Source organism: Melospiza georgiana, chromosome 28 (genome assembly GCF_028018845.1).
Source record: "Melospiza georgiana isolate bMelGeo1 chromosome 28, bMelGeo1.pri, whole genome shotgun sequence".
NCBI classification, from domain to species: Eukaryota; Metazoa; Chordata; class Aves; order Passeriformes; family Passerellidae; genus Melospiza; species Melospiza georgiana.
The window spans coordinates 3084808-3111301 of NC_080457.1; the positions used below are offsets into that span (position 1 = coordinate 3084808).

A 26494-nucleotide genomic window follows, 5' to 3' on the forward strand; every position below is an offset into this window, starting at 1 on the left:
ATGGAGTGGGTCCCGTGGCGAGGGGAGGCTGGGAATGGGGCTGGGGGAGCACTGGGGGGAAAAGAGCCCCAGTCACACAACTGACCCCGCACCCCAGGTGGGGGCTGGCAGGGAAGGCCGGGGATGCCAGGCTGGGTGGGGAGCCCTTGGCAGGCAGCCACCGTGCTGTCCCTGCCCATCCCCTCCGGACGGCGGCCGTCCCAGCCCCGGGGCCGCGCTGAGATCATTGGGTGTCTCCCTGGCAGAGGCTCCTGCCACCCGGCCGGAGGCTCCGCCGGCTCCACCACAAACAGGGACCGGTGGCTCCAGCCCTGCAGGCACCGGAGTGCCGGGGATGACTTCCAGATGTGGCCACTCGCCCGCAGAAGGTGGCTGCTGCTGCCCGGGAAGCATCGGACAGCTCTGCCAGGACTTTGCTGGGGAGCTGCGATCCGCGGCAGGGAGGGTCCGTCCGAGCTGCCCTGCCCTGCAGGCTGATGTTAAAGGGGAGGCTTTGGGCTGTGCTCTGCCCTCGCCAGGCGTGAAAGGTCCTGTGTGGGAACGTCGCAGGCTGAAGTCACCCCCAGTGCGGGGGACACGGGCCCCTGGGCAGGAACTGCTCCAGGAAGGGGGGCTCTGGCACAGCCAGGCAGGCGCCAGGCTGGACGGAGCAGGAGGAAGGCGCTGCGGCCAAGGACCAGCAGGGCCGGCCAAGTGTCTGCCCCCTCCCCACCTCCTCGGCCTGGTGCCTGGGGGTGGATTGTGCCATCACCCTTCCCTCCGCGGCCATGGGCAGGAGCTGGGGCTGCCCCTATGGGGCAGGTGCCCGGCTAAAGCAGAAGCTGCGGTTTTGGGGCCGTGGGTCCCCCTGCCGCCCCCATCGCCGGGGACATTGTGCTTTCCCGTCCACTCCCCCCGCTGCTGGGCTGCCTGCCCTCCACGCAGGAGACGAGGGATTTCACAACCCAGCCCAGACAGGATTAAAGAGAAATACACAAGTAAACAAATCGCGGCCTCCTAACGCTGGACGTGCCGTTCGGGGAGCGGATCCTGCGGGCCGGTGGGTGAGGCGCGGGCCCCGTGGGTGCCGTGGGTACCGCGGGTACCGGGGTGCGGGAGCGATGCCCGCGGGGGCCGGCACCGCACGGGACAGCGCCGGGTCCCGCCGGGAGAGCCGCTTCAGAGCAGCACTGAGCAATCTCATTTTTCACACGTCTCCTGTAGTCAAACTGCCCCTGTCAGAGGAAAGGAGTTGCTTCCTGTTATTTCCATTGAAATCCTTGTCCCGCTCGTTAGCCGGCAGGCTTTGGCAGGATGGCACCGCGCACGCACATCAGCTCCGGCCGCCTCTCCCGGGGGCTCCTGCTGCTCTCCGGTAAGTGCGCGGGGCTCCGCACCCCGAACCACCCCGCACGTGGCCGCCCTCCCACTCGTGGGGCCCGGGGCCAGGGTCTGGGCTCAGCCCGCCCCCATCGCCCCACCCCAAACGGGACCGGCCCGTCCAGGCTGAGTTAGCTGGGGCTGGCACGGCCGGGGGGCACGGCATGTGAGCGCCAGCTGCTGTGGGCAGCTCCCACCGCGCTCTGGCACGGCTAGGGGAGGAGCTGCAGCACCGCACATGCCCGGGCAGGGGGGCTGGATGGGGACATCAGGGGCAGAAATGGGGACAGGGTGGGCTGCCCTTAGCACAGCCAGTGTGCCAGCCCAGCAGTGCCCTGTGCCCAGTGCCCAGCGGTGCCAGAGCTCCCCACCAGCCCAGCAGTGCCCCATGGACAGTGCCCAGCTGTGCCAGAGCCCCCCACAAGCAGCCCAAGGAGGGCACAGACTGGCGGGTCAGCACGGAACCACCATCAGTGCCCCACAGCCGAGGGTGGAAGATGGATTGGGCAGTTTCCCTGAGCCGTGGGGCTCCGGTGGGCCAGGCCAGACGTGCCCCACGCCCTTGGCAGGCAGTGCTGGGTGTGGAGCTGATGGCAGGCAGAGGGGCTCTCCAGCAGCTCTGTGCTGGGGCCAGCGCTTCCTCTTCCTGCCCCAGCCCTGTCCGGCTGACACGCAGCACCACGCTGGCTCCCCTGCCTGGGGGTCCCAGTTTGTCCCCATGCTGTGACCATGGCCCAGGGTTTGTAGCTCCTAAACAGCCCCTCTGAACCTTTGGGGAGCTGCCTGCAGCCTGGCTAGCCCCTGCCCACACGGGGGGCTGGATGCCCTAGCCCCAGCATGTGCCTTCCTGTGCCCCACCTGCTGGCTCCAGTGCCAAGATGAGTTATTTCCCAAATCCAAAATCAGTTATTTCATCTAGACCCGGCCTCTGCCAGGGCAGCTCCTGCACATGGAGCCCTGTCAGTGCCCTTATCACCCCCTCCAGAGCCTGTGTCCCCTCTCACCCTGTGTCCCTCCCTCTGCAGTGCTCCTCGGGCCTGGCCTTTGTCACATGGAAAACGTGACAACGAGCTCCAGCCAGGACACTGGGACAAACCCACCCACGGCCACGTCCAACGGGACAGCCCAGTCCATGGGTGAGTGTTGGGGTTCAGCAAGGGCCGGGCAGCACTGTAGGACAGATGGTGCCCTGGCCAGAGATGATCCCTTCTTTCCCCTAACCATCCCAAAAATAAAACCTGTGCCACAAAGCTCTCCCTGCCACTGCCCACAGCCAGCAGCAGCCTGCCCTCCCTCTGTGCCCCTGGCATTGCCCTGGGCTGCTGCAGGTCCATCCCTCACTGTGCTGCTGCTGGCTCTGCCACCAGCCTGGGCAGGGCTCCAGGCGTCACCTGGCAGCAGGTGATGCCCTGTGGGCAGAGGCACCCTGCCCTGCTCAGCCCCTTTCCCCACAGAGCGGAATTACACCGTCATCACACAGCACTGCTGGAATTACTTCGTCAGCCTGATGGGGGACGTGCCGCCATCGCAGCTGTGCGAGTGGAAAATCATCAGCAGGTACGGGCCAGCAGGACTGTGAGAGCCTGAATGAGGGATGCAGGACTCCAGGCAGTCTCCAAAATGCAGTTTATTACATCCAAGAGGTTCAGCAGTCCAGGGTCATGGGTGACAGAGCTGTACCTACAGCTGTCAGCTCCAGCTGCAGGCAGGCCGGGACACCCTTAGTTTAGGTTACATTGCATTGTATACTTTTCTTTTGGTCACAATACATTATATACTTTTCTTTGCTGAGCATCTTCATACAGTAGAACCGATCTATACCTTAACTTTTACCTATAGCCTACCATAACTACTGTAATTACCATATTCATGTTACTGTTCTCTAATCACTCAAAGTCAGTACATTACAGTTTAAGCTGGAAGTTGTTTTTCAGTTTTCTTGCAGTAGAAAATTCTGAGACCTTTTTTCTACTTGCAACATCAGCAGGCTTGTTTGCCTGTGCTATCTTTCTGCTTGGTAAAAACATCTTGCTCTAAGTCCTAAAAACCCTTTCTAACCAACACACCCTTTGCCTCCTTGGTTATCCAGTAAGACTGGCTCAGCAATTCTTTTCTTCTATATCAAAACTTGCTTTAACTTCTATTCCTTCATCAGACTCTACATTTAAAAATCTTTCTGCTAAGCATCTGTGAGATTTTCCTTGTCAAACTTGCATTCTTCCCAACACAGCACCTTCCCGTTTAGAGCAAGGGCAGGGGCTGGGTACTCAGTGGAGTACTGTCGGTGTGTGTCCCCGGTGTCCCATCCCCTGCCGGTGTCCCGGTGTCTCTGCTCCAGGCCCTACAGCGAGCTGCAGGACTGCCTGGAGGGGTGGGCAGAGCGCCTCAACTACAGCTACCCCAACGCCCTGGCCGAGCAGTACATCTTCCAGAGCCACCACATCTACTTCCACAACTGCACCCTGGAGCACCCGGTGTACTTCGACCCGCCCGAGGATGTGCTGCTGGCCATGATCATCGCGCCCATCTGCCTCATCCCCTTCCTTGTCACCCTGGTCATCTGGCGCAGCAAGGACGGCAAGGCTCAGGCTTAGAGCTGCCCTCCCGGACCCCCGGCCCGCCCGGTGGGCTCTCGGTGCCACCACCCCGCGCTGCGGCGGCGGCCGGTTCCTCCCGCGCCTTCCCCTCCCCGCGGCCCGGTATTAAACGCTTCTCCCCCCACGCCTGGCGCTGGTTCTTCGGCCGCTCCATCCCTCCGGCCCGGGTCCGCTCCCGCCGGCAGCTCCTTGCGTGGGGAACGCTCCGCCGGGACACCGGGGCCGAACCGGCACCGAAACCGGGACGGGAGGGGCGGGGCTATACGGGGGCGTGGCCATATCGAGAGGGCGTGGCCTGACGGGGAGGGTGTGGTTTGGTCGGGAGGGCGTGGTCTCATGGGAAGGGCGTGGTCTCACATGAGGGCGTGGTCTCATGAGGAGGGAGCGGTGTGGTGGGGGCGTGGTCTAGCGGAGTGGGCGTGGCTCCGCGCGGTGGGCGTGGCTCGCTGTGCCGGGCCGGAAGCGGGGCGGGCCGGGGCGGAAAGCGGCGGCGGCGGTTCCGGTGGCGGCGGCGGCGATGAGCTTCGTGTGGCCGTGGCAGTACAGCTTCCCGCCCTTCTTCACGTGAGCACGGCCGGGGTCGGGCTGGGTGTATGGGGGAGGCGGGGCAGGGCGAGGAACGCGGGAACCGGGAACGGGCAGTGCCGGTGCTCACCCGCCCCCGCGCTGACCGGGCCCCGCAGGCTGCAGCCGAACGGCGAGACGCGGCAGAAGCAGCTGGCGGCGTGGTGCGCGCTGGCGCTGGCCTACAGCCAGGAGCACCGGCTGCCCGCCATGACGGTGCGGGAGGCGCAGGACATCCCGCTCTTCGCCAACCACCGGCTCCAGCGTATCCTTTGTGCTCCCGGTGCTCCCGGTGCCTCCCCCAGCCCCCGCTCCCCGCCTCCGCCGGCGCCTCCTTAACCCGCAACCAGGCAAGCTGCCGCTGGAATCCATCCAGGTGGTGCTGGAGGAGCTGCGCAAGAACGGTGCGTGTCCGTCCGTCCGTCCGTCCGTCCGTCCCGTGTGCCCGAACCCCGCAGGCACCGGGCAGCTCCGTCCCGGGGGTTTGGGCTGTGCAGGGAAGGGAGTATTGCTGTATAAATTGAATATTGCTCTATAAACACAGCAATATTCAACAATATTCGGTGTATTCAGTGTGCGTAGGGCAGGGGTGGTCTGCGAGTTTTGCCTCCGGGTGCAGTGTGTGGCAACATGTCCCGAAATCTGCGTGTTTGATCGTGTGAAAAACGCCAATCGCTTGTTTTTAAAATTTTTTATAGTAATAAAATGGTTGTAAAAATAGTAACGCAGTTAGGGTAATAATAATTTGGACAGTTTGGATTAGGACAATATGAGACAATAAAAGCAAAGAGTTACAGACAGTTCAGGTACCTTTTTCTGGGTAAAATAAGCCCAAAAAAGGACACAGTTAACGGAGGATTAACCCTTAAAAGCAACAGCCTGTTGCATATTCATACACCTCATACATGATGCATAAATTCCATTCAAACACAGGATTCTGTCTGGTCAGTGTCAGCTGCTTCCTCTGAATCCTTAGGTACCTTCAAGGCAGGAAGAAGTTAATTTCTCCTCATAAGAGAGCAATAAATTCTCTTTCTCTGAAAGTTTCAGGTGTCCTGTGGCTGCTATCTCCCTGCAAGTCCTTTCTTTAAAAAAGTATCTTACATAGCATAGTTTCTATTTTAACATTTTTATATAACCTAAAACATTTTAACATTTTTTATAACCTATATTTAACACACTACTTAAGAAAATTAATACAGCATCACTTTCTAACACAACACATATAATAATATTAATTTTAATATTTGCGAAAAGCCAATCATAAAGTACACATTTTTCACAATCCTTATTTCTGACTTCTCCGCCTCAATCCCTGTTCCCTGTTGCTTCTAGGGAACCTGGAATGGTTGGATAAGAACAAAACCAGCTTCCTGATCATGTGGAAGAGACCAGAAGAATGGGGAAAGCTCATCTATCAGTGGGTGAGAGCACACCCAGACCAGGCTGTGTCCATGAGCATGGGGAACCCTGGCTGCTATTTAGGAAATAGCACTGCTTTGCACACTCAGTTTTGCACACCCCAGGATGTGTGAGAGGTTCGGACAAGGATGTTCAGCCACGTGGATGAAATTTGCTGTTTTGCCTTTCTTTTGTGTTTCCAGGTGTCCAAGAATGGCCTGACCAACTCTGTGTTCACGCTGTACGAGCTGGTCAGTGGAGATGATACAGAGAATGAAGGTAGAGCTGGGGCTCGTGTTCTGGAGCATGTAAACAGCTGATTGACAGATTGCAGCTTTGTAGAGTAAATATTCTGAAATCTCAGGTGCAAACTCACCTTTTCCCACTATTGGCACATGCTGCTCCAAGGGCTTTTATCACTTTGCAGGAACATCCCCTCTGTAATTGCATTTTCCCTTCCTCACTGCCTAGGATTTTTATCTGGTGTGGTGAGGGGTGTTTTGCTTTCAAGCAAGGCTCTGCCTTGCAGGTTGCTGTGGCTCATCCATCCAGGCTCTGTTCCCCAAGCAGAGATGATGAGCCTGTCAGTGTGTCCATCCCTCTGGATTTATGGTGCTCTAAAAGCCCTCAGCATTGCTGCCCTAAGTTCCCTCCCAAACCTGTTTGTTTCCTGATGTTATTTTTGTTATTTTAAAATATATTATATTATATTATATTATATTATATTATATTATATTATATTATATTATATTATATTATATTATATTATATTATATTATATTATATTATATTATATTATATTATATTATATTATATTATATTATATTGTAGTATATTATATTGTAGTATATTATATTGTAGTATATTGTAGTATATTGTAGTATATTGTAGTATATTGTAGTATATTATATTGTAGTATATTATATTATATTATATTGTAGTATGTTATATTATATTGTATTATATTATATTGTATTATATTATATTGTATTATATTATATTGTATTATATTATATTTTGTTATATTATATTGTGTTATATTATATTATGTTATATTATATTATGTTATATTATACTATGTTATATTATATTATGTTATATTATACTATGTTATATTATTTCTAATTTATATTATATAATATTACATAATATATAATTTATTATGTATATAATATTACATATATAATATATAATAATATATGATAATATATTATATATTATGTAATTTTTGTTATTGTTATTTTGTTTATATTATTGTTGTTTTTCCTTCCTGTTGATGGGGATCTTTGTCCTTCCCTAGAGTTCCACGGCCTGGATGAGGCCACGCTGCTCCGTGCCCTGCAGGCCCTGCAGCAGGAGCACAAGGCTGAGATTATCACTCTGGATGATGGCCGAGGAGTCAAGTTCTTCTGAGAGCAGCCTCCTCCTCCCCTTCCCTGCTGCAGTCTGGGCTCTCCCTGCCAAGCCTTCCTCTCTGGGCCTGGCCTCAAGCTGTGACTGCAAGTAGCTGCATCTCGGGGATTTCTCGGGGCAAGATGAGGCTGAGAACCCTTCCAAAGACTTGGGAATATCCTGAGCTCCTCTGTCTGTCTGTTCTCCCTGTTGATGTGTTCCAGAGGCTGGAGCTGCTCCAGGCAGCTCTGGGAGGGACCACCCACAAGTGGAACTGGACTTGCTGCTGCTCCCTGTGCCTGTGGTGGCCTCCAAGGGTCCCCCTGTGTCCCTGCCAGCCACACGTGCCTGGGTCCTGCAGCCCTGCTGCAGTGCCAGGGGATGGGGCAGGAGCAGGGGACTGGCTGTGGAAGCCCTCAGTGGCAGAAGGAAATGCACTTGCTGCCAAGCAGGCTGGGGGAAGCCAGGGAACTCATTTCAGGTGATTAAAATGAGATGTATTTATAGAGCAGCCTGGCTGTGTTCATCTGTCTTTATTTTTCCATCAGAGACAGAGCGCTGTACCAGATTTTTGCCCTTCAGTCATATTTCCTGTGTGCCCCAGGGAAATGCAGTAGTTCCAGGGTGGGAAACAGCACAAAAAAAGAGGAGAAGGGAACCCTTGCTGCCCTTCTCAGGACAACATTTACTTTAAATTAGCATGTGCAGCCTGCTGGAAGCCCCTGGGTTTGTGCAGAGGTGAGGGAGTGAGCTGTGTAGCACTGTGGCTGGGAGAGGGATGACTCAGCTTTAGGTGATGACAAAGTCAGAAATTGTGATAACTTGTCAGAAACTGTGGCCAGGTGCAGTCGCTGACCCTGTGAGCCCTGGGGAAGCAGGGCCACCTTTCCCTGGTCATTGTCAGAGGCTGGGGGCAGTGCTGGCGTGGCCTCGGGTCAGTGTGGGGGTGCAGCAGAGCAGGTGGCACCTGCACCCCACAGGCTGCCCCTGTCTGTCCTTGCCTGCCCTTGGGGACAGCCTGGCCCTGCCTCACCTGCTCCTGCCAGCTGATGTCAGCGCTGAGGAATTCTCCGTGCAGGTGGCATGCTGCAGTCTGTGAAATGTGAATATTTGTTCTGTGGCAGGAGCCTGTAGAGCTGGACCTGGTGGGCTGTGCTGCCCTGCTGTGGGCACCTTGCTCTGGGGGCTTCCTGTCTGTGCCAGGCTCTGCAGGGCTGTGCAGGAATTGCTGAGTGCCAGCCCTTGTGAGCTGAGCAAAGGCACCAGCAATGCTCACAGTGGGCTCTGTGGGTTCATTCTGAGCACCACCACCCCTGGGAGCTCTGTCATGGTCCTGCCACTGGTGGTGCTGAGCAAAGCCAGCAGCACGGGCTGTGCCATGGCATGTGCCATGTCCCCACAGCTGGCACAGGGATCATCCCTCTGTGTCTGCAGCCACCAAAGTCTCTCTGTAGGATTTTTATGTGACCGTGTTCACAGTGGTCCCAGGATGAGGGAAGAGATGAGGATCTGACTCCATGTTCAAGAAGGCTGATTTATTATTTTATGATATATGTTATATTAAAACTATACTAAAAGAATAGAAAAAAGGATTTCCTCAGAAGGCTGGCTAAGAATAAAAAAAGAAAGAATGATAACAAAGGCTTGTGACTTGGACTCTCTGTCTGAGCCAGCTGACTGTGATTGGCCATTAATTAGAAACAACCACATGAGACCAATCCCAGATGCACCTGTTGCATTCCACAGCAGCAGATAATCATTGTTTTCCTTCTGTTCCTGAGGCTCCTAGCTTCTCAGGAGGAAAAATCCTAAGGAAAGGATTGTTCATAAAAGATGTCTGTGACATTTTTATGCTCCCAGTCTGGCTTTGTTTCCATGTCCAAGATCTGCCTCCCCTTTCCTCCTCATGCCACCAGCATTGCCCCTTCCCTCTGTGGTGGCTCTGGCTGCCCTGCAGAGAGCAGGGTGCTGTGCCTGCAGGTGGCTGCATTTGATCCCAAGCAGTTTGATCCCTTCAGCAGCCAGGCTGGAGTGTCTGTTCTCACTGCCTGTGTGCACAATCCCGACCTCCCAGCACTGTGTTCCAGCCTGGGAGTGCTCTGTGTAACCTGCCTGTCCTTGAGGGAGTCTGTGTTCTTAATTAAATTTGCTCCCTTCTTAGGAAATGGCTGATGTGACATTAGATAAGCCCAAAACCAGCTTTTCATTCCAAGCCACTCCTGGCAGCAATTCCCTTCTCCTTTTCAGATTCCTATTTAGTTGCTTACTCACTGAACGGGGGGAAGAGGAGTAGGAGGAAGAGTACGTCCCCTCTGCAGAGTGGACACAGTGTAAAATTCCTTTTCCACACCCTCTGGGCTGGATACCAGAGGCCACATCCAGTGAGGAGCCTGTGGGACCAAATTCCCTGGGCTGGGGTGGCACTGCTGGGGCCGAGGTGCCACTGCTGAGGTGTCACTGTCACTGCTGGGGCTGAGGTGCCACTGCTGAGGTGTCACTGTCACTGCTAAAGCTGAGGTGCCACTGCTGAGGCCATGGTGGCACTGCTGGGGCTGAGGTGCCACTGCTGAGGTCAAGGTATCACTGCTAAAGCTGAGGTGCCACTGCTGAGGCCATGGTGGCACTGCTGGGGCTGGGATGTCCCTGCTGAGGCTGAGGTGCCACTGCTGAGGCTGAGCTGTCCCTGCTGAGTCCATGGTGTCCCTGCTGAAGCCATAGGATGAGTCCTGGCAGTGGCAGAGCTGCTGCTGCCCCCCTGCATGGAGCAGATGTCCCTCTGTGCAGGCGCTGCCCAGCCCAGCCACACAGCCCTGCTGCAGGAGGAGGCTCAGGGTGGTTTTGGGGGGCTCAGGGTGCCTGGTACAACCCCCTCCTCCAGCCCCTCAGAGGCCCTTGCCACGTCTGGCTGTGGTGATTAGGGCTCTGTGGGCAGGGTGAGGCAGAGCTCAGAGGGGCTGGTGCCAAGATAAGGCTCTATCAGGCTGGGCACACTTGGATCCTGCTGGTGAAGGAGGAAAGATTCTGAGAAAGATTTTCCATAATGCAGCTGCTTAGGAGCAGGAGCTGTTTCAGTTTGATAACTTTGTGTGTCGGGATAAACGTGCAGGTGGGTCCCAGCTGTGCCTCTGGGCTGAGGAAATCCTCTGCAGTGATCTGCCCAAGGTTCCAGCCACGGCTGAGGTTTTGGGTGCCTGAACTCACATGAGGGACACAGAAGGTTCCATGGGTATGGAGTGGTGAAGCCAACAGTGAAACAAGCCCTGGGTGTGCCTGGAACCCTCCTGGGACAGGCACCCTGAGCTGTGCTGTGCATCCCCTTCATCCAGACCCATCTTGCTGGTGAAGGAGGAAAGATTCTGAGAAAGATTTTTTTTTTTTTAATGTACCTGCTTAGGAGCAAGAAGTGTTTCAGTTTGATAACTTTATGTGTCGGGATAAACGTGCAGGTGGATCCCATCTGTGCCTCTGGGCTGAGGAAATCCTCTGCAGTGATCTGCCCACTGAGCTGAGGTTTGAGTGCCTCTCCACCTCCCTGAACTCACATGAGAGACACAGAAGGTTCCATGGGTGTGGGGTGATGAAACCAACAGTGAAACAAGCCCTGGGTGTGCCTGGAACCCTCCTGGGACAGGCACCCTGTGCTGTGCATCCCCTTCATCCAGACCCATCCTGGCTCCTCTGTGATCCTGCCCCAAGCTCTGGCATCACACAGACAATTCCTGGCAGGGCTTGGTGGAGCCTGGAGCTGAGCAGGGCTTTGATTCATGATCTAATTCTGAGGAGAGTGATTACTCAGTCCCCTGTTCTCCTTCTGGCAGCCAAATGCAGGCGAGAAATGGGGTTATGTTCCCTGATTGTGGCGGTTCCTCAAAGTGAAGCCTGGCACTGGCACCTGCAGCCCAGAAATGTCACCCTGATAAGGCTGGGGAGCTGCAGTGGGCTCCTGATTGTGGAACATGAGCCCTGTGCTTTCAGGCCAAGCTGGCTGCAGATTGGTGTTCTTGGCCAGGCCAGGAGAGGACCTGTTCCCCTGCCTGAGCTGTGGAGTGGCATTTGGAGGGATCATGTAGGGAATTTCTCAGATCACCCACAAAGGGAGGTGTGGGAGGGCAGCACTTGGAGCAAATTTCACCCCTAATTTCCTCTCCTGTCTGCAGGGGCCTCACTGGACTGGAACATTCCTCTGCTCCTCTGGGATCTTCCAAGGCATCTTGTTTCACGATGGAAACCCTTGATAAGGAGACAGGAGCCTGCCAGGGACCAAGCTGAGATCCCTGCCTGGCTCTGTGTCTCCTGTTGGAGAGCTGGGGCTCCCTGCCAGCCTGGGCAATGCAGGGCACCCCTGGCAGGGACGTGTCCCCCTTTCTGGCCATGCTGAGGAGGTTCTGGGCAAGGCTCACCTGAACAGAGAGCGTTGTTTAACAGGGCTGAGTCAAACCTACAGCCCAAGAGTGACCCATGGCAGGGACAGTACAAGCACTGTGCCTGTGGCCTTTGGGCTCCGTGGCACCTGGTGCCCCAGCAGCTGGCAGAGGTGCTGGACGTGGTGTCCAGCCAGTGCTGCTTGTTCAGCTGGGACCAAGCCCCTCACACGCTCCAAGGGGTGCAGGGCTGAGTGGGGATGTGGTTGCTGCTCCCTGCTCACCAAGCAGAGGCATCACTCAAACTCCGGGCTGGGAAGGAGGTACCCAGCTCCTCGGGCAGGTCGGATGGGGGGTAGCAGAGCAGAGATCGGTCAGGAACACTTCATTAAATGCTTGTCCTCCCTCTTGGCAGCGGGGATTTGCGGGGAGCAGCCGTGCGGGACGTGGGGCAGGTCGGCAGCCGCGGTCACCCCGCAGGTGCCAGCCTGGCGTTCAGGAGCCCGTGACCGCCTTCCCCTGCCCATCCACTCCTTAATGTTTCCGGTATCGTTGAGTAGAAACAATCTGACCTCAGGGAAAAGAAATCAGCGCTGGCCTCAATCGCTTTGTGTTTTGTGTAAACAGCCTCACCGGCAGAACAACCTTCTCCTTCAGCCTGGACAGACAACACGCTCTTGTCCGGCCGCTGGCTCCCGCGGGGCTGACACACACCTTCGGCTCTTCCTATTTGCCTGACCCTAATTTCAGGATCTCGGACCGTAGTGACCCCGAGCGGGGCAGCGTGAGGGGGAATTCGCGTCCCGGCAGCGGCACCAGAGGCGGAAACTCCGAGGAAATGTTGAAAGCAGGGACGTTCCTGCTCCGGCTGCGTCTGTCACAGCAGCCCCGGAGCCCCTCGGGGGCGGCGGCAGGGAACGGGCTGTCCTGCGGGGAGGGGACAGCGAGGAGCCCCGGGAGCCGGGTGGGCGCCGGGCGGTGTCCCCCGGCTGGGACGGGGCGGCCCGGGGGGACCGGGAGCGGTGCGGGGCGCTGCTCGCGGGGCCGAGGCGGTGCCCCTGCCAGGTACAGTGTCAGTGCGGTGCCTCTGCCCGGTTTGGTGGCCCTGCCCGGTGTGGTGCCCCTGCCCGGTGCAGTGTCAGTGCGGTGCCCCTGCCCGATGCGGTGCCCCTGCGCTGTTCGCTGTCGGTGCGGTGCCCCTGCCCGGTGCAGTGTCAGTGCGGTGCCCCTGCCCGGTGCGGTGCCCCTGCCCGGTGTGGTGCCCCTGCCTGGTGCAGTGTCAGTGCGGTGCCCCTGCCCGGTGTGCTGTCAGTGCGGTGCCTCTGCCCGGTGCGGTGCCCCTGCCCGGTTTGGTGGCCCTGCCCGGTGTGGTGCCCCTGCCCGGTGCAGTGTCAGTGCGGTGCCCCTGCCCGGTGTGGTGCCCCTGCCCGGTTTGGTGCCCCTGCCCGGTGCCCCTGACAGGTACAGTGTCAGTGCGGTGCCCCTGCCCGGTGTGGGGCCGGTTTGGTGCCCCTGCCCGGTGTGGTGCCCCTGCCAGGTATAGTGTCAGTGCGGTGCCCCTGCCCGGTGCCCCTGCCCGATGCGGTGCCCCTGCGCTGTTCGCTGTCGGTGCGGTGCCCCTGCCCGGTGCGGTGTCGGTGCAGTGCCCCTGCCCGGTGCCCCTGCCCGATGCGGTGCCCCCGCGCTGTTCGCTGTCGGTGCGGTGCCCCTGCGCTGTTCGCTGTCGGTGCGGTGCCCCTGCCCGGTGCGGTGTCGGTGCGGTGCCCCTGCCCGGTGCCCCTGCCCGGTGGCGCAGCGCGGCCGGGGGGCGGCGGTCGTTCGGAGGCGGGCCCGGGCGGGGCGGGGGCGGTGCCGCCGGGGCGGTGCCGGTGCCGGGGCCGGTGCCCGGACCGGGTCTCGGCGGTCGCTCCCGGTTGCGGGCTGGCGGAGGCCACGGGTGCGAAGCTCGGGAGCGGCCGCTCCCGCCGGGCCGGAGCCGATGCTGGCGGCCGAGCCCGCCGCTACCGGAGCCATGTCCCATCCCGAGGCGGAGCGGGCGGACGGCGGCTCCCCGCCGGAGCCGGAGCCGGGTCCGGGGCTCACCGGACGGGCCCCGCACCGTAACCGCAGCCGGCGGCCCTCGGGGCGCGATTCCCGACGGGCTTCCTCCCGCTTCAACCGGCGGAGCTCGGCCGAGCTGGAGCTGCTGGGGTACCCGGCACCGGACGGGGAGCGCGGGGTGTCTCCGCCGCCGCCGCCGGCCGCCGCCGGGCTCCGGGAACCGGAGGAGACGGAGAGCGAGGAGGTCGAGACGCGGGCGGTCGCCACCTCCCCCGACGGCCGCTTCCTCAAGTTCGACATCGAGATCGGCCGCGGCTCCTTCAAGACCGTCTACAAGGGGCTGGACACGGAGACCACGGTGGAGGTGGCGTGGTGCGAGCTGCAGGTACGGCCCCAGCCCGGGCCGGGGGCTCCGGACAGGCACCGGGACCCTCTGCCCCGCTGATTCCCGTCCCTGTGCAGCCCCCCCGGTCCTACCCTGCCCGGCTGCTGTGTGGGACTCGCGGGCACCTCCTGGGCACCCTCAATCTCCGCTTGTGCCCGTCCCTGTGGTGCCCCAGCAGCGGGCAGGGCACGGTGCGGGCTCCCCTCGCTGCCCTGCGCTGTGCCCATCACTGCCCGTGCCTCGGTGCCTCGTGGGTCCGCTGGCCCGGGCCCAGAGTGCTGCTCGCTGCCGCCGCTCCTGGCCCTCCTGCTCATCACGTGCTGTTTTCCATTTGCTTTCTTGCTGCCTGCACCGTGGAGCATGCCAGGGTGCCCACGTTCTTGATGCCAGCCCCCGCTCTGGCACTTTACAGGTGGATCTGGGGCTGGGCATCCCACTGTGCTTCTGATGCCCAGCAGCTCGCAGCTTTCCCTCCAGGAGCACAGCAGTGCCCTCTCTGCGTGCCTGCCTGTGCTTGTGCTGGATCTTCCCCCCAAAGTTTGCTCCTGTAGCCCTCGGTGTGCCCTGGGGCAGGTGCCTGCAGCGAGCTGGGGCTGGCTGTCAGCTGGGAGCAGGGTACAACACGACCTTGGTGCTCTCTGCCTGCTTGACCTTGGCTGGAGTGCTGTACAGGGTCACCTGTGATGGTTTCTGTGGTGCTGCCAGGTCTCTGAGGAGCATCCCCATCTCCTCTCTGCTGCCACTCTCCTCCATCTCTCTCCTTGGCTGTCCTGCTGTGCTGAGAGCAGTGGTGACAGCGTTGCCTCCACAATGCCTTTCCCCCCTCAAGTGCTTTTGATGGGCCTGATCTTGTCCATGGAGGTGCCCAGGGAGATGTGTGGGGCTGCCTCTTCTCCTTGGAGCACCTTTTGGTGAAGTCCAAAGTCTCCCTCAGGCTCCTGACCCTGGGATGGCTGCTGTGGTGGGAAAGGTCCAAGTCCTTGTTGACACAGAAAAACGTGTCTTGCGAGTTTGTTGTCTTGTTCCCAAAAGCTCAGTGCACTTACAGGTGGCTGCCTGGGCTGGGTCCTCGGGGTGGCTGCAGCCCAGCAGAGCAAGAAGAGATCCTGAGAGACTGCTGGGTGGTTTCTAGAGGGCTCCTAGTGAGGAAGGTGAAGGTTTGCCCCCCACCCCAATGGGTTGCAGAGTTCAGTTGTTGAGAGCTCAGTTCGGAGCTCAGTTCGGAGTTTGCTCCCCACCCCAATGGGTTGTACAGTTCAGTTGTTGAGAGCTCAGTTCTCCTGCCCTCACAAAGCCCCCCAGCTCCATCCAAACACCCCTGAGCTCTCTTGAGTCCCTTCAGGTGGCAGCCACAGACTGGAACAGGCTCTCCTTGGCAAGCCCAGGCCCTTCATCCCAGGGTGAGTCAGCTGTCCCCAGCGCTGCGTGTCCCTCCCCGTGCCACAGCTGTGCCCCTCTGCCTGCCCTGGGGCCTGGCACACACAGCAGCTCCTGTTCCTGCTCCTCCCTGCCTGCAGGCACTGCTGGTGTCTCGGAGGGGCTGGGAGGGATGAGCCTGCCCCACTCAGGTGGAGGGGAACGGGGAGCTGGGCAGCAAAACGCTGCTGTGTCCCTGCCCAGCAGGAACATGCCGGCCCTGAGAGCCAGCCAGGAGTGGCACAAGCACTCACCTGTCCCCTGGGGGTGCTTGTGGAGAGGGTCCCCTGCCAGGGACCCTCCTGTGAGCCCCCCATGGTGCTGGGGACACCGGACCCTCTGGGGGTCACTGCCAGAGCCAGGTCCCTGCCCCTGCCCTCCCCACCCAGGGCTTGGCTCCATTCCACTGAGTGCTCTTTATGCAGTGTCTGTTGTACCCAAATCCCTGTCCCACAGGGGGCTGAGAGCACAGACACAGACATTTAGGAGTTTGTTGTTTTTCTTTTTCAGCAATCATGCAAAGAATTGCACACTGTGACACAAATACGGGATTTGGAACCACAAATAAAAATGGTTGTGGTTCTGCCATTTTAAAAATAGCTTTGTCCTGTGCACTTCACAGTTCTCCTTCTATTGCCTTTCAATTCCAAATGAGTACTTAACCTCAGGCCTGACCTGTTCTGCACCAGAGAACCTGGTTCAGCTGCTGTGATGGATCCCAGTCCCAAACCCCAGCTCTCCCTGCTGTCCTTGCCCTGACCTTCCCTCCTCAGAGCCTGCTGAAGCACATCTTGCTTTTGCCTGTCTTCTGTCTCCCTGAGACCCTCAGGGGACCTGCCCATCCCTGTCCCCTGTCCTGAAGGCAGCGTCTGTCTGTCCACAGCCCCAGTGTTTGTGCTTTCCAGCTTTAGCCTGGCACTATTTCTGTCCGAGGTGCTGCGGGTGCTGGGGAAGGAGGAAGCAGGGAGAGGAAACCAGAGGCCCAGAGTGGGGTCTGGCTGTAAATACCTGGCTGTGAGATTTTCCTGTGGAAACCCCTGGGGGATCCCCAGGTGGGCAGGAGCAGCAGGCAGTGCTGTGCCTGCCCTGGCTCTGGCACCCGGGTAAGCTCAGCCAGCAGCCCTGGGGCTGCAGGGCACAGGGAGGGCAGTGAGGAGCTGGCACCCAGTGCTGACAAAGAGCTGGGGGGCTTGGGGGTCCCTGGGGCTGTGGATGTGGCTGGAGGGACAGTGCTGAGCCCTGGCTCTGTGCCCCACCATGGTGTTGCTCCGAGTGCCAGTGCAGTGCCATGGGGCAGCCCTGTGAGTGCTGCAGAGGGCACAGAGCACTGCCAGGCTGGGCACAGCCTCCTGCTGCAGGGACAGCAGCCATCCCCACCCTCCCTTCTCCTGCAGCTGGCCTCAGCTCCTGCTGCTGGCTGTGCTGGGCTCCTCAGCAGCCAGCTCCTGGCTCACAGGAGGGGCTGGATTGTTGCCACCATTGCCACCAGCTCCTCGTGGTCCCCGTGCCACCACCCCCAGCGTCCTCCTCCGCCCTGTGTGGAGGCTGGAAGGAGAGGACACGGTGTGCCCATGCTGTGTGCCATGTCTGTGCTGGCAGCCCTGCCTGCCCTGCACCTGCTGGTGCTGCTCCAGCCCAGGATGGGCTTTGATGCCCACATTTAACGGGGAGAGTATCAGCACAGGGCTGGGAGCTGCTGCCACTGGGGTCATGTGGAAGGAGCGATGCCAAGCGAGCCCAGCAGCCCTGGCACAGCCTGGGGCACAGCCCTGCCTCCCCCAGACCTTACTCCAGGCACTCTGGGAGAGGTGGCCTTGTGCTGGAGCTGGGCACGGCACAGTGAGGGCTGTGCTGGCACAGCTGCTCCAGCTGGGGTCTGCTCTGGCTGAGCTGGGACAGCCCTGGCACCCATAACTCCCCATTTCACAGCCTCCTCATGCCCTTGCAGGTTTGTGGGGTGCAGTGAAGCCTCTGGACACCCGCAGTGGGTAGCAGAGGGCCAGAGGGGTGGTGGTGGCCGTGGCACTGGGCAGGGAAGCCGGTGTGTGCTGCTGGCCCTGCAGGGGTTCGGGTGCTGTTTTCCTCCTTCCCTATGAAAGGTCCCATTCATGCTGCTGCAGCAGGCTCAGGTTCTCCTCTGGGCTGAGCCTGTCCCTGAGCATGTATTAAATGTGGGGGGATTATGGAGCAGCTCCAGCCAAGCCTTGGGGCCGCCTGTGATGCAATGAAAATGTTACGAAAGCCGAGGGGATTGATGGCTGGTGGCCACTGGCCAAGGGGCCGAGGCAGCTCTGGCAGCTCTGCCGGGGCAGCTCCAGTTTCCTTGGCCTCTGAACGTGGGCTGGGCAGGGGTCCCAGCGTGGAGGCCCCCAGGCTGTGCAGCAGCTGAGCTCTGCAGGACCCCAGGGTGGTGGGGCTGTCACTGCTCCTGCTTCTCCTGCTTCTCCTGCTCCTCCTGCCCAGGGCTGAGCCCTCCCTTGGGGCTGGAGCTGCCTCCTGCAGCCCTGCCCAGCCAGCTCCCCTCTCCCTGCACCCTGGAGCTGTGTCCCTCCAGCATGAGGGGCTGTCCCCTCCGCTGGCCCCTGCCCCAGCTGCAGTCAGCACCCTCGGCTTGTGTTTCCACTTTAATTAACTCGAGCAGGAGGAACATGGAAAAACCTGGGCTGGAGCCTCCCCCGCCTGCTTTCCTCAACAAAGGCCTCATTGAGGCTGGCCCAGCACAGAGCCCAGGGCTGCTGCTGCCCCGCTGGGGGCAGAAGAGCCGTGGCCATGGTGTCTGCACAGGGCAGGGTGGCAGCAGCCTCTGCAGAGTCCCCAGATGTCCCCTCCAGCTGCAGGATGGGGTTCCCTGTCCCCAGGCAGCTGCAGCTGGGGGCTGAGTGAGGGGAATGAGGATGGGTGGGCTCAGCACAGGGCAATGGGGAACTGCTTGGGTGCACTCACCCAGAGTGGTGGGCTGGTGGAGGGACCAGTTCAGAGTGGCCCAAACCATGTCTGTGCCACTGTGCTGGGGCCACAAAAGCCTCCTCTGCCTTGTATGGGGTCGTGAGGGTCTTTTGTGGCCCCTCACACAGCAGGATCCCCCGTGTGCCCCCCTCACCCCCCCTGGCTCCCACAGACACGGAAGCTGTCCAAGACGGAGCGGCAGCGGTTCAGCGAGGAGGTGGAGATGCTCAAGGGGCTGCAGCACCCCAACATCGTCCGCTTCTACGACTCCTGGAAGTCAACCATCAAAGGGCAGATCTGCATCGTGCTGGTCACGGAGCTCATGACGTCTGGCACCCTGAAAACGTGATTGGGGCGGGCAGGGGAGGGAACGGGGTCTCTGCTCTTTGTTGTGGGGTCATCTGAATCCATCTGGCACCTTGAAAACATGATTGGGGCGGGCAGGGGAGGGAACGGGGTCTCTGCTCTTTGTTGTGGGGTCATCTGGGTCTGGATGGCGATGGGAGGAGGGTGGGCTGGAGCCAAGGATGGGTCTGAGTCCTGTGGGTCCCTGGCAGGTATTTGAGGTCCTGTTGGTCCCAGACAGGTATTTGAGGTCCTGTTGGTCCCATGCAGGTGCTTGAAGCCCTGTTGGTCCCTGGTGGGTATTTGAAGCCCTGTTTGCCCCAGACATGTATTTGAGGCCCTGTTGGTTCCGGACAAGTATTTGAAACTCTGTTGGTCCCAGGCAGGTATTTGAGGCCCTGTTGGTCCTAGGCAGGTATCTGAGGCCCTGGCAGGTATTTGAAGCCCTGTTGGTCCCTGGCAGGTGTTTGAGGCCCTGTTGGTTCCTGGCAGGTATTTGATAGTCCCTGACAAGTATTTGAAGCCCTGTTTGTCCCAGGCAGGTGTTTGAGGCCTTGTTGGGTATTTGAGGCCCTGTTGGTCCCTGTTGGGTATTTGAGGCCCTGTTGGGTATTTGAGGCCCTGTTGGTCCCTGGCAGGTATTTGAGGCCCTGTTGGGTATTTGAGGCCCTGTTGGTCCCTGTTGGGTATTTGAGGCCCTGTTGGGTATTTGAGGCTCTGTTGGTCCTAGGCAGGTATTTGAGGCCCTGTTGGGTATTTGAGGCCCTGTTGGTCCCTGTTGGGTATTTGAGGCCCTGTTGGTCCCAGACAGGTATCTGAAGCCCTATTGGTCCCTGACAGGTATTTGAGGCCCTGGTAGGTGTTTGAGGCCCTGTTGGTCCTAGGCAGGTATTTGAGGCCCTGGTGGGTATTTGAGGCCCTGTTGGTCCCTGGCAGGTATCTGAAGCGCTTTAAGGAGATGAAGCTGAAGGTGCTGCAGCGCTGGAGCCGGCAGATCCTCAAGGGTTTGCATTTCCTGCACACTCGCTCGCCCCCCATCATCCACCGTGACCTCAAGTGTGACAACATCTTCATCACGGGCCCCACGGGCTCCGTCAAGATCGGGGACTTGGGCCTGGCCACGCTCAAGAGAGCCTCCTTTGCCAAGAGTGTGATAGGTGGGGGCTCCTGGGGGCTCTGGGGGCTGCAGGGGTGGGCAATGTGGGGGTGCTGAGCTCCCCTGCTCCCCCAGGCACCCCCGAGTTCATGGCCCCCGAGATGTACGAGGAGAAGTACGACGAGGCCGTGGACGTGTACGCCTTTGGGATGTGCATGCTGGAGATGGCCACCTCGGAGTACCCCTACTCTGAGTGCCAGAACGCCGCCCAGATCTACCGCAAGGTCACCTCGGTGAGGCCCGGCCCCAGCTGGGGGTGCTGCCATGGTCAGCTGCCCATTCTGGGGGGGGACCACAGCCCTGTGTGTGTGTCACTGTGCTGGGGCCACAGAAGCCTCCTCTGCATTGGGTCTTTGTGGCTCCCTGTGCTTGGCAGGACCCCCTGTGTGCCCTCCTCACACCCTCACTGTTTCCCAGCTCCCCACTGGAGCTGCCAGGCCTTGCTGCTGATGAAATGGGTCACTGTGTGGGTTGTGTGAACAGCTAAAGGCAGTGAGGGGTTGCTCTGCCAGGCCATGGAGCTGTGGCTGGTGGTGGTGGTGGGGCATGGCTTGGCCAGACCCCACATCCCTGGCACTGCACCAGTGTGTTAATGGGGTGGAACAGGAGCAGTCTGCTCAGTCACCCTGGCTTTGGGCACTGCAGCTGCCCTGACCGGTCCTGGCCAGCTCCTGCCTGTTGAGGTGGAAACTCTGAGCCCTGGGGCATCCTGGCCACATGCAGGCACACGTGGCCTGGCCACAGGGGCCATGCAGAGCTCATGTGGCCCTGGGCTGGTTGTCCCTGGGCCCTGGGTTGGCACAGGAGGTGCTCACTGTCACTACCCCCAGGGCCTGAAGCCCAGCAGCTTCTACAAGGTGAAGGTGCCCGAGCTGAAGGAGATCATCGAGGGCTGCATCCGCATGGACAAGAACGAGAGGTGGGGGCAGAGCAGGGTCCGGGTGGCAGGGCAGGGTCTCCCCTGGCCCCGAGCCCACTCTGAGCCTTGCCCTCTGCAGGTACACCATCCAGGACCTGCTGGAGCATTCCTTCTTCCAGGAGGACACCGGGGTGCACGTGGAGCTGGCTGAGGAGGATGATGGAGTCAAGTCTGGGCTCAAGCTCTGGCTGCGCATGGACGACACGAAGAAGCTGCACGGCAAATACAAGGACAACAACGCCATCGAGTTCCTCTTTGAGCTCTACAAGGACGTGGCAGAGGAGGTGGCTCAGGAGATGGTGGGTACAGACCTGGGGGAGCCCTGGGGTGCTGTGGGGTCCCCACACAAGTGACAATCTCCCTCCTGCGCAGGTGGTGCTGGGCTTTGTCTGTGAGGCTGACTACAAGCTGGTGGCCAAGGCGGTGCGGGACCGTGTGGTGGCCATCAAGCGCAAGAGGGAGAAGCTGAAGCGTGCCCAGGGCGCTCCATCCCCCGCAGAGCCAGAGCAGCCGCCAGGTGTCCTGCGCCTCCTGGAGGAGCTCAAATCCCCGCTGCCACCTGGCGGCCCCACGCCCGCCCCGGCCACCCCCGGCTCTGGGGACTCTGCCTTCAGCAGCACCTTCCCCCTGGAGCCCGAGGAGCCCGAGGCTGACCAGCACCAGCACTTCACCTACCGCCACACCAGCTACTCCTCCGCCACCTGTGCGTAGGCACCGAGGGGGCACAGCCGGGTGGGCAGCAGGGCTGAGAGGGGGTCCATCAGCTTCTCACAGCCCTTCCCCAGCTGCCCAGCCAGGGGTGGCACTGCCTTTGCTTCATGCCAGCTCTCCTCCACAGCCGACTGTGAGACCGATGGGTACCTGAGCTCCTCTGGCTTCCTGGACTCGCCAGACCTGGCCCACCGCAGCTTTGTGGCTGTGGACCCCACCAGCCCTCCCCCCAGCCGGCCTGTGCGCTGCTTCCCCACGGTGAGCACGGGCTCAGGGGGGCTCAGGGGGGCTCAGGGCAGCTGTGGCACCAGTTCAGCCCAGCTGTGGCACCAGCTCACCCCTCCTCTCCTGCAGAGCATCGCCGTGCAGCTGCCCACAGACCATTTGCCCCCTGCCAGTGGTTTCTCCTCCTCGGTGGACAGGTGAGGCTGGGGGAGCTGGACAGGGAGGGTGGTGCTTGGGAATGGCCGTGCTGATGCTCTGGAGCTGGGGATTCCTGCAGCTACACCTCGGATGTGGCGTCAGGCATGAGTGATGGCTATGAGGGGCTGTCAGCCAGCGAGCAGAGCACCAAGCTGCCCCCCAAGAGAGCCTCGGGGAAGCTGCTGCGGCGCCGAGCCCGCTCCAGGCTGCGCATCACCAACGTGAGTGCCACCAGAGCCAGGCTGGGGACAGGCAGGGGACGGGCAGGGCCAGGTGGGTTTTCCTGGGCTTGAGCCAGCCCTGCCACCCACAGATCTCCGACAAGAACGACCGAGTGGTGGAGTGCCAGCTGCAGACCTACAACAACAAAATGGTGACCTTCAAGTTCGACCTGGATGGGGACAACCCCGAGGAAATTGCAGCCGCCATGGTGAGAGCAGGGGGAGGGAGAAGGTGGGCTGTGCCTGGCTGGGCTGGGCGCTGATGGACCCCTGCACACCCTCAGGTGCACAATGAGTTCATCCTCAAGTCGGAGAGGGAGAGTTTCATCAGCCGCATCCGGGACATCATCCACCGCGTGGAGACCCTGCTGCGCAAGGACCGCGGGGGCACCGAGCTGCCCAAGGGCCCCGGGGCTGACAGTGCTCTGGGCAGCCCTGTGAGTGCCAGCCTGGGGAAGCTGCTGCTGCTGCTGCTGGGCATGGCTTGGGGTGCTGCCTGGCCCCTGGGAGTGCGGGGTGGCTTGGGGTGCAGGGTCCTCCTGTGGTCACTTGGCCGCTCCTGTGACAAGTCAAGGTGTTCCCCAGCACAGAGCAGATTCCAGCTCCTGTCCCCAGGGTGGGGCCAGTGGGGGCTTGGCACAGCTTGGTCGTGGCCTCTGCCCCAGTGCTGGGCTCAGCTCACCCTTCTCACAGGTGGACCTGCAGCTGCAGGGGCTCTCGCGCTCCATCTCCTCCTCATCCTCGCTCAGTGGTACGTCTGTGCCCCTCTGCCGGCCCTTCCTCTCTCCCCCAGCCCCATGCAGGGCAGGTGATGGCCTCAGCCGAGCCCTGAGGGTCTCAAAGGACATGTCCTGCCCTGGCTGAGGCTGGCTGTCACCCTGTGCCACAGACCTGAGCTGCACCAGCCCCAGCCTGTCTGTGCAGCCCCCTGTGCTGCCGCTGCTGAGCCGCTCCCCGTCAGAGACAAACCTGGGCAGCCCTGTGGAGCCCCCGGTGCCACTGGGGTCACCCTCAGGTACTGGTGCTGGCAGAGTGGGCATGTTCATTGCCCTGGGGGGTGCCAGCTGCTCCCCTGGGCAGGGCCAGGGGGGCCCTGGGGCTGCTCCTGATGCTCCTCTCCCTGCAGGCCCAGCACAGACCTGGCCCCTCGTCTCCATGGCTCCCTCCTGGCTCACGTCGTCACCAGCAGTGACACCAACGCTGACCCCCCAGGGGACCCCAGGGGCACCTGTCACCCCAGCCCTGCCCCAAGCCCTCCTGTGCCCCCAGCCTGTGCCCACACCCCCTGTTCCCTGTGAGCCCAGCAGCCCCCTGAGCCCCGCTGTGACCAGCACACCCTTGTCCCCCACTGCTCCCCTCCTGTCCCTGGCCAATGTCTTCTCCCTGGCAGTGATGACCGTGGCCCACACTGTCTCCTCCATTGCCAGCTCAGGTGGGCACCTGTACCCACCCCTGCTGCCACGGCCACAGAGTCTTGCCCTGGGTGCCCCACGCTTTGTGTACCCTGACCCCACCAGCACAGACAAGCCAGTCCCACCTGGCAGTGGGACCCCAGAGTCAGTGGCAGCTGCTGTCCCCACTGCTGGGGTGCCCATACCATCCCTTCCCTTGGCACCAGCCCCAGGGTGCCCCGCGGGCAGCGAGGCCGTGGGGAGCCCTGTGCAGCTGCTGAGCACATCCACAGCTGGGAGTGCAGAGGGCAGCACGGTGAGTGTGGGTGCACAGGGGCTGCCCAGCAGGGCTGGGTGCTCGCTGCAGATGCTGCACTGGGGTGGGATGGAGCCTTGTGGCTTGTGGAGCCACTGGCATGCAGGGAGGGCTGGGAGGGTGGCAGATCCCAGGGCACACAGGGGAGGACAGGAGATGTGGCAGGATGGGGGGTGGAGCTGCTGATGGTGCTCAGTGCCCACAGGGGAGGACAGGAGATGTGGCAGGACATGGGGTGGAGGTGCTGATGTGCTCAGGTGCCCACAGGGGAGGACAGGAGATGTGGTGGGACATGGGGTGGGACTGCTGATGGTGCTCAGTGCCCACAGGGGAGGACAGATGTGGTGGGACATGGGGTGGGGCTGCTGATGTGCTCAGGTGCCCACAGGGGAGGACAGGAGATGTGGCAGGACATGGGGTGGAGCCGCTGATGTGCTCAGTGCCCACAGGGGAGGACAGGAGATGTGGTAGGACATGGGGTGGGGCTGCTGATGGTGCTCAGTGCCCACAGGTGCTGCCCGGTGCCCCCAAGCCCAGCCACTCTCTGATCATCTCGGAGGCACCAGCCTCCAGCGTGCCCAAGGCGCAGCTCTCGCCCATCAATGAAGGTAAGGAGGGGCAGGGCAGAGGCTGTGCCAGGGCACCGCAATGCCCCTGTGCCCACCGCTGCCCCTGTCCCCAGCAGAAGCCAAGCCGCAGGTGCTGGGCCGCTTCCAGGTGGTGCCAGCCAAGGACCTGGGGCCGGGCAGCAGTGAAGGGGAGCAGCCCGGCCCGGAGCCGGCAGCCAGCGCCTCCCCGCCTCCCGCCGTGCCCGACACGAGCCGCAGCTCCAGCAGCGACTCGGACGCGGCACCGGAGGCGCCCAAGGCTGAGGAGGTGCCGGCCGAGGGCGGCTCCGCGCCCGCTGCGCCCGCGGGGAGCGAGCCCGGGGAGGGCCCTGGGGAAGAGGGCACGGAGAATGTGCCGCAGGCCATGCTGAGCCAGGTGTGGCTGAGCTACTCCCGCAGCCTCTCCTACGTGAGCAGCGACGACACCGAGAGCGAGGACGAGGAGATCTGGGAGGAGCTGCAGAACCTGCGCCAGAAGTGAGCAGGGGTGGCCGCGCCTGGGAGCCCACGCGTGTTCCCAGCGAGCCCGTGGGGACCTCGCTGTCCCTTCCCCGGCCCCGCTGCCACCTCCTCTCCTCTCCGCAGGCACCTGGCGGAGGTGCAGCTGCTGCAGAGCGCTCAGAAGAAGGAGATCGAGGAGCTGTACCTGCGCATGGGGAAGCAGCCGCCGCTGGGCATCGTGTCCCCCGCTGCCATGCTGTCCGGCCGCCAGCGCCGCCTCTCCAAGGGCAGCTTCAACCCCTCCCGCCGCAACAGCCTGCAGCGCCTGGAGCTGGCACCGCCCGCGGGTACCGGACCGCTCCCGTTCCCCGGTCCCCGTTCCCCGTTCACCGCCGGGCAGGGTGGGGCGGCAGGGCAGGGACCCCGGGCTGAGCGGGGCTGCAGGGCAGGGCTCCGGGTGAGCGGCACGGCCCCGTTCCCCACCGGGCAGGGCTCCGGGTGAGCGGCACGGCCCCGTTCCACACCGGGCAGGGTCCCGGGTGAGCGGCACGGCCCCGTTCCACACCGGGCTGGGTTCAGGGTGAGCGGCACTGCCCCGTTCCACACCGGGCAGGGTCCCGGGTGAGCGGCACAACCCCTTTCCCCACCGGGCTGGGTTCAGGGTGAGCGGCACAGCCTCGTTCCACACCGGGCAGGGTGGGGCGGCAGGGCAGGGACCCCGGGCTGAGCGGCACGGCCCCGGGTGAGCGGCACGGCCCCGTTCCCCACCGGGCAGGGCTCCGGGTGAGCGGCACGGCCCCGTTCCACACCGGGCAGGGTTCAGGGTGAGCGGCACTGCCCCGTTCCACACCGGGCTGGGTTCAGGGTGAGCGGCACAGCCCCGTTCCCCACCGGGCAGGGCTCCGGGTGAGCGGCACAGCCCCGTTCCACACCAGGCACGGCCCCGGTTGAGCTGCCCAGCCCGGTGCCCTCACCGTGCCATCCCCGCAGGCATCATGCGCCGCAACTCGCTGAGCGGCAGCAGCACGGGCTCGCAGGAGCAGCGCCTCAACAAGGGCGTGACCTTCGCCGACGACATCGGGCGCGTGGTAAGGGACACGGGCGGGTCCCGCGGGGATCCCGTGGCGTTCCTGCGCCTCTCGGCTCACGGCTGCTTCTCTCCCCAGTAGCCGGCTGGCCAGGAATGACCCCATGAACTACCTCATCCAAGTGCCTGCTGCCCTTGGCGGGCAGAGCCAGCCCTGCAGAGCCCGCGCTGCCCTCGGCTGTGGGGCTGGCCCGTCCCCAGGGCTCTGCCCGCTGTCCCCGGCCCCTCTGCGGGAGGACACGAGCGAGGTGTGTCCGTGCTTGGTGGCTGGAAGGAGCTGAGCCCCCCCTGAGGACCCCCAGCCCCGCACCGACCCCGCCTTCAGCTCCCGGCGGCCCTCCCGGATCCGGGAGCACTTTGTTATGAAGATGTGGCGTTGGAAAAGCGTTTTCATAAACGTGGATTGAATACAAAC

At 61.0% G+C, this 26494-nt stretch overlaps 3 protein-coding genes across 3 annotated transcripts; all 3 read left to right on the forward strand.

The window, feature by feature from the left end:
• Window positions 1-1203: 1203 nt before the first annotated feature.
• On the forward strand, window positions 1204-4069 carry RAMP2 (receptor activity modifying protein 2). Its single transcript, XM_058041919.1, has 4 exons — window positions 1204-1354; window positions 2385-2495; window positions 2814-2916; window positions 3698-4069. Exons 1-4 carry the CDS (start codon window positions 1294-1296, stop codon window positions 3951-3953), a joined length of 531 nt encoding a protein of 176 aa, XP_057897902.1. The 5' UTR covers window positions 1204-1293; the 3' UTR covers window positions 3954-4069.
• A 349-nt stretch (window positions 4070-4418) lies between these two features.
• On the forward strand, window positions 4419-7441 carry VPS25 (vacuolar protein sorting 25 homolog). Its single transcript, XM_058041920.1, has 6 exons — window positions 4419-4520; window positions 4640-4785; window positions 4871-4924; window positions 5856-5944; window positions 6125-6200; window positions 7222-7441. The coding sequence occupies exons 1-6, from the start codon at window positions 4474-4476 to the stop codon at window positions 7332-7334; spliced, it is 525 nt and encodes a 174-aa protein (XP_057897903.1). The 5' UTR covers window positions 4419-4473; the 3' UTR covers window positions 7335-7441.
• Window positions 7442-13637: 6196 nt separating this feature from the next.
• Window positions 13638-26367, forward strand: WNK4 (WNK lysine deficient protein kinase 4). The gene is made up of 20 exons (XM_058041921.1): window positions 13638-14099; window positions 18634-18806; window positions 19743-19963; window positions 20038-20195; window positions 20793-20881; window positions 20961-21180; window positions 21254-21584; window positions 21720-21850; window positions 21947-22014; window positions 22095-22236; window positions 22329-22445; window positions 22521-22673; window positions 22930-22987; window positions 23126-23251; window positions 23363-23943; window positions 24455-24551; window positions 24629-25028; window positions 25137-25339; window positions 25983-26080; window positions 26159-26367. Exons 1-20 carry the CDS (start codon window positions 13653-13655, stop codon window positions 26159-26161), a joined length of 3816 nt encoding a protein of 1271 aa, XP_057897904.1. The 5' UTR covers window positions 13638-13652; the 3' UTR covers window positions 26162-26367.
• Window positions 26368-26494: the final 127 nt, after the last annotated feature.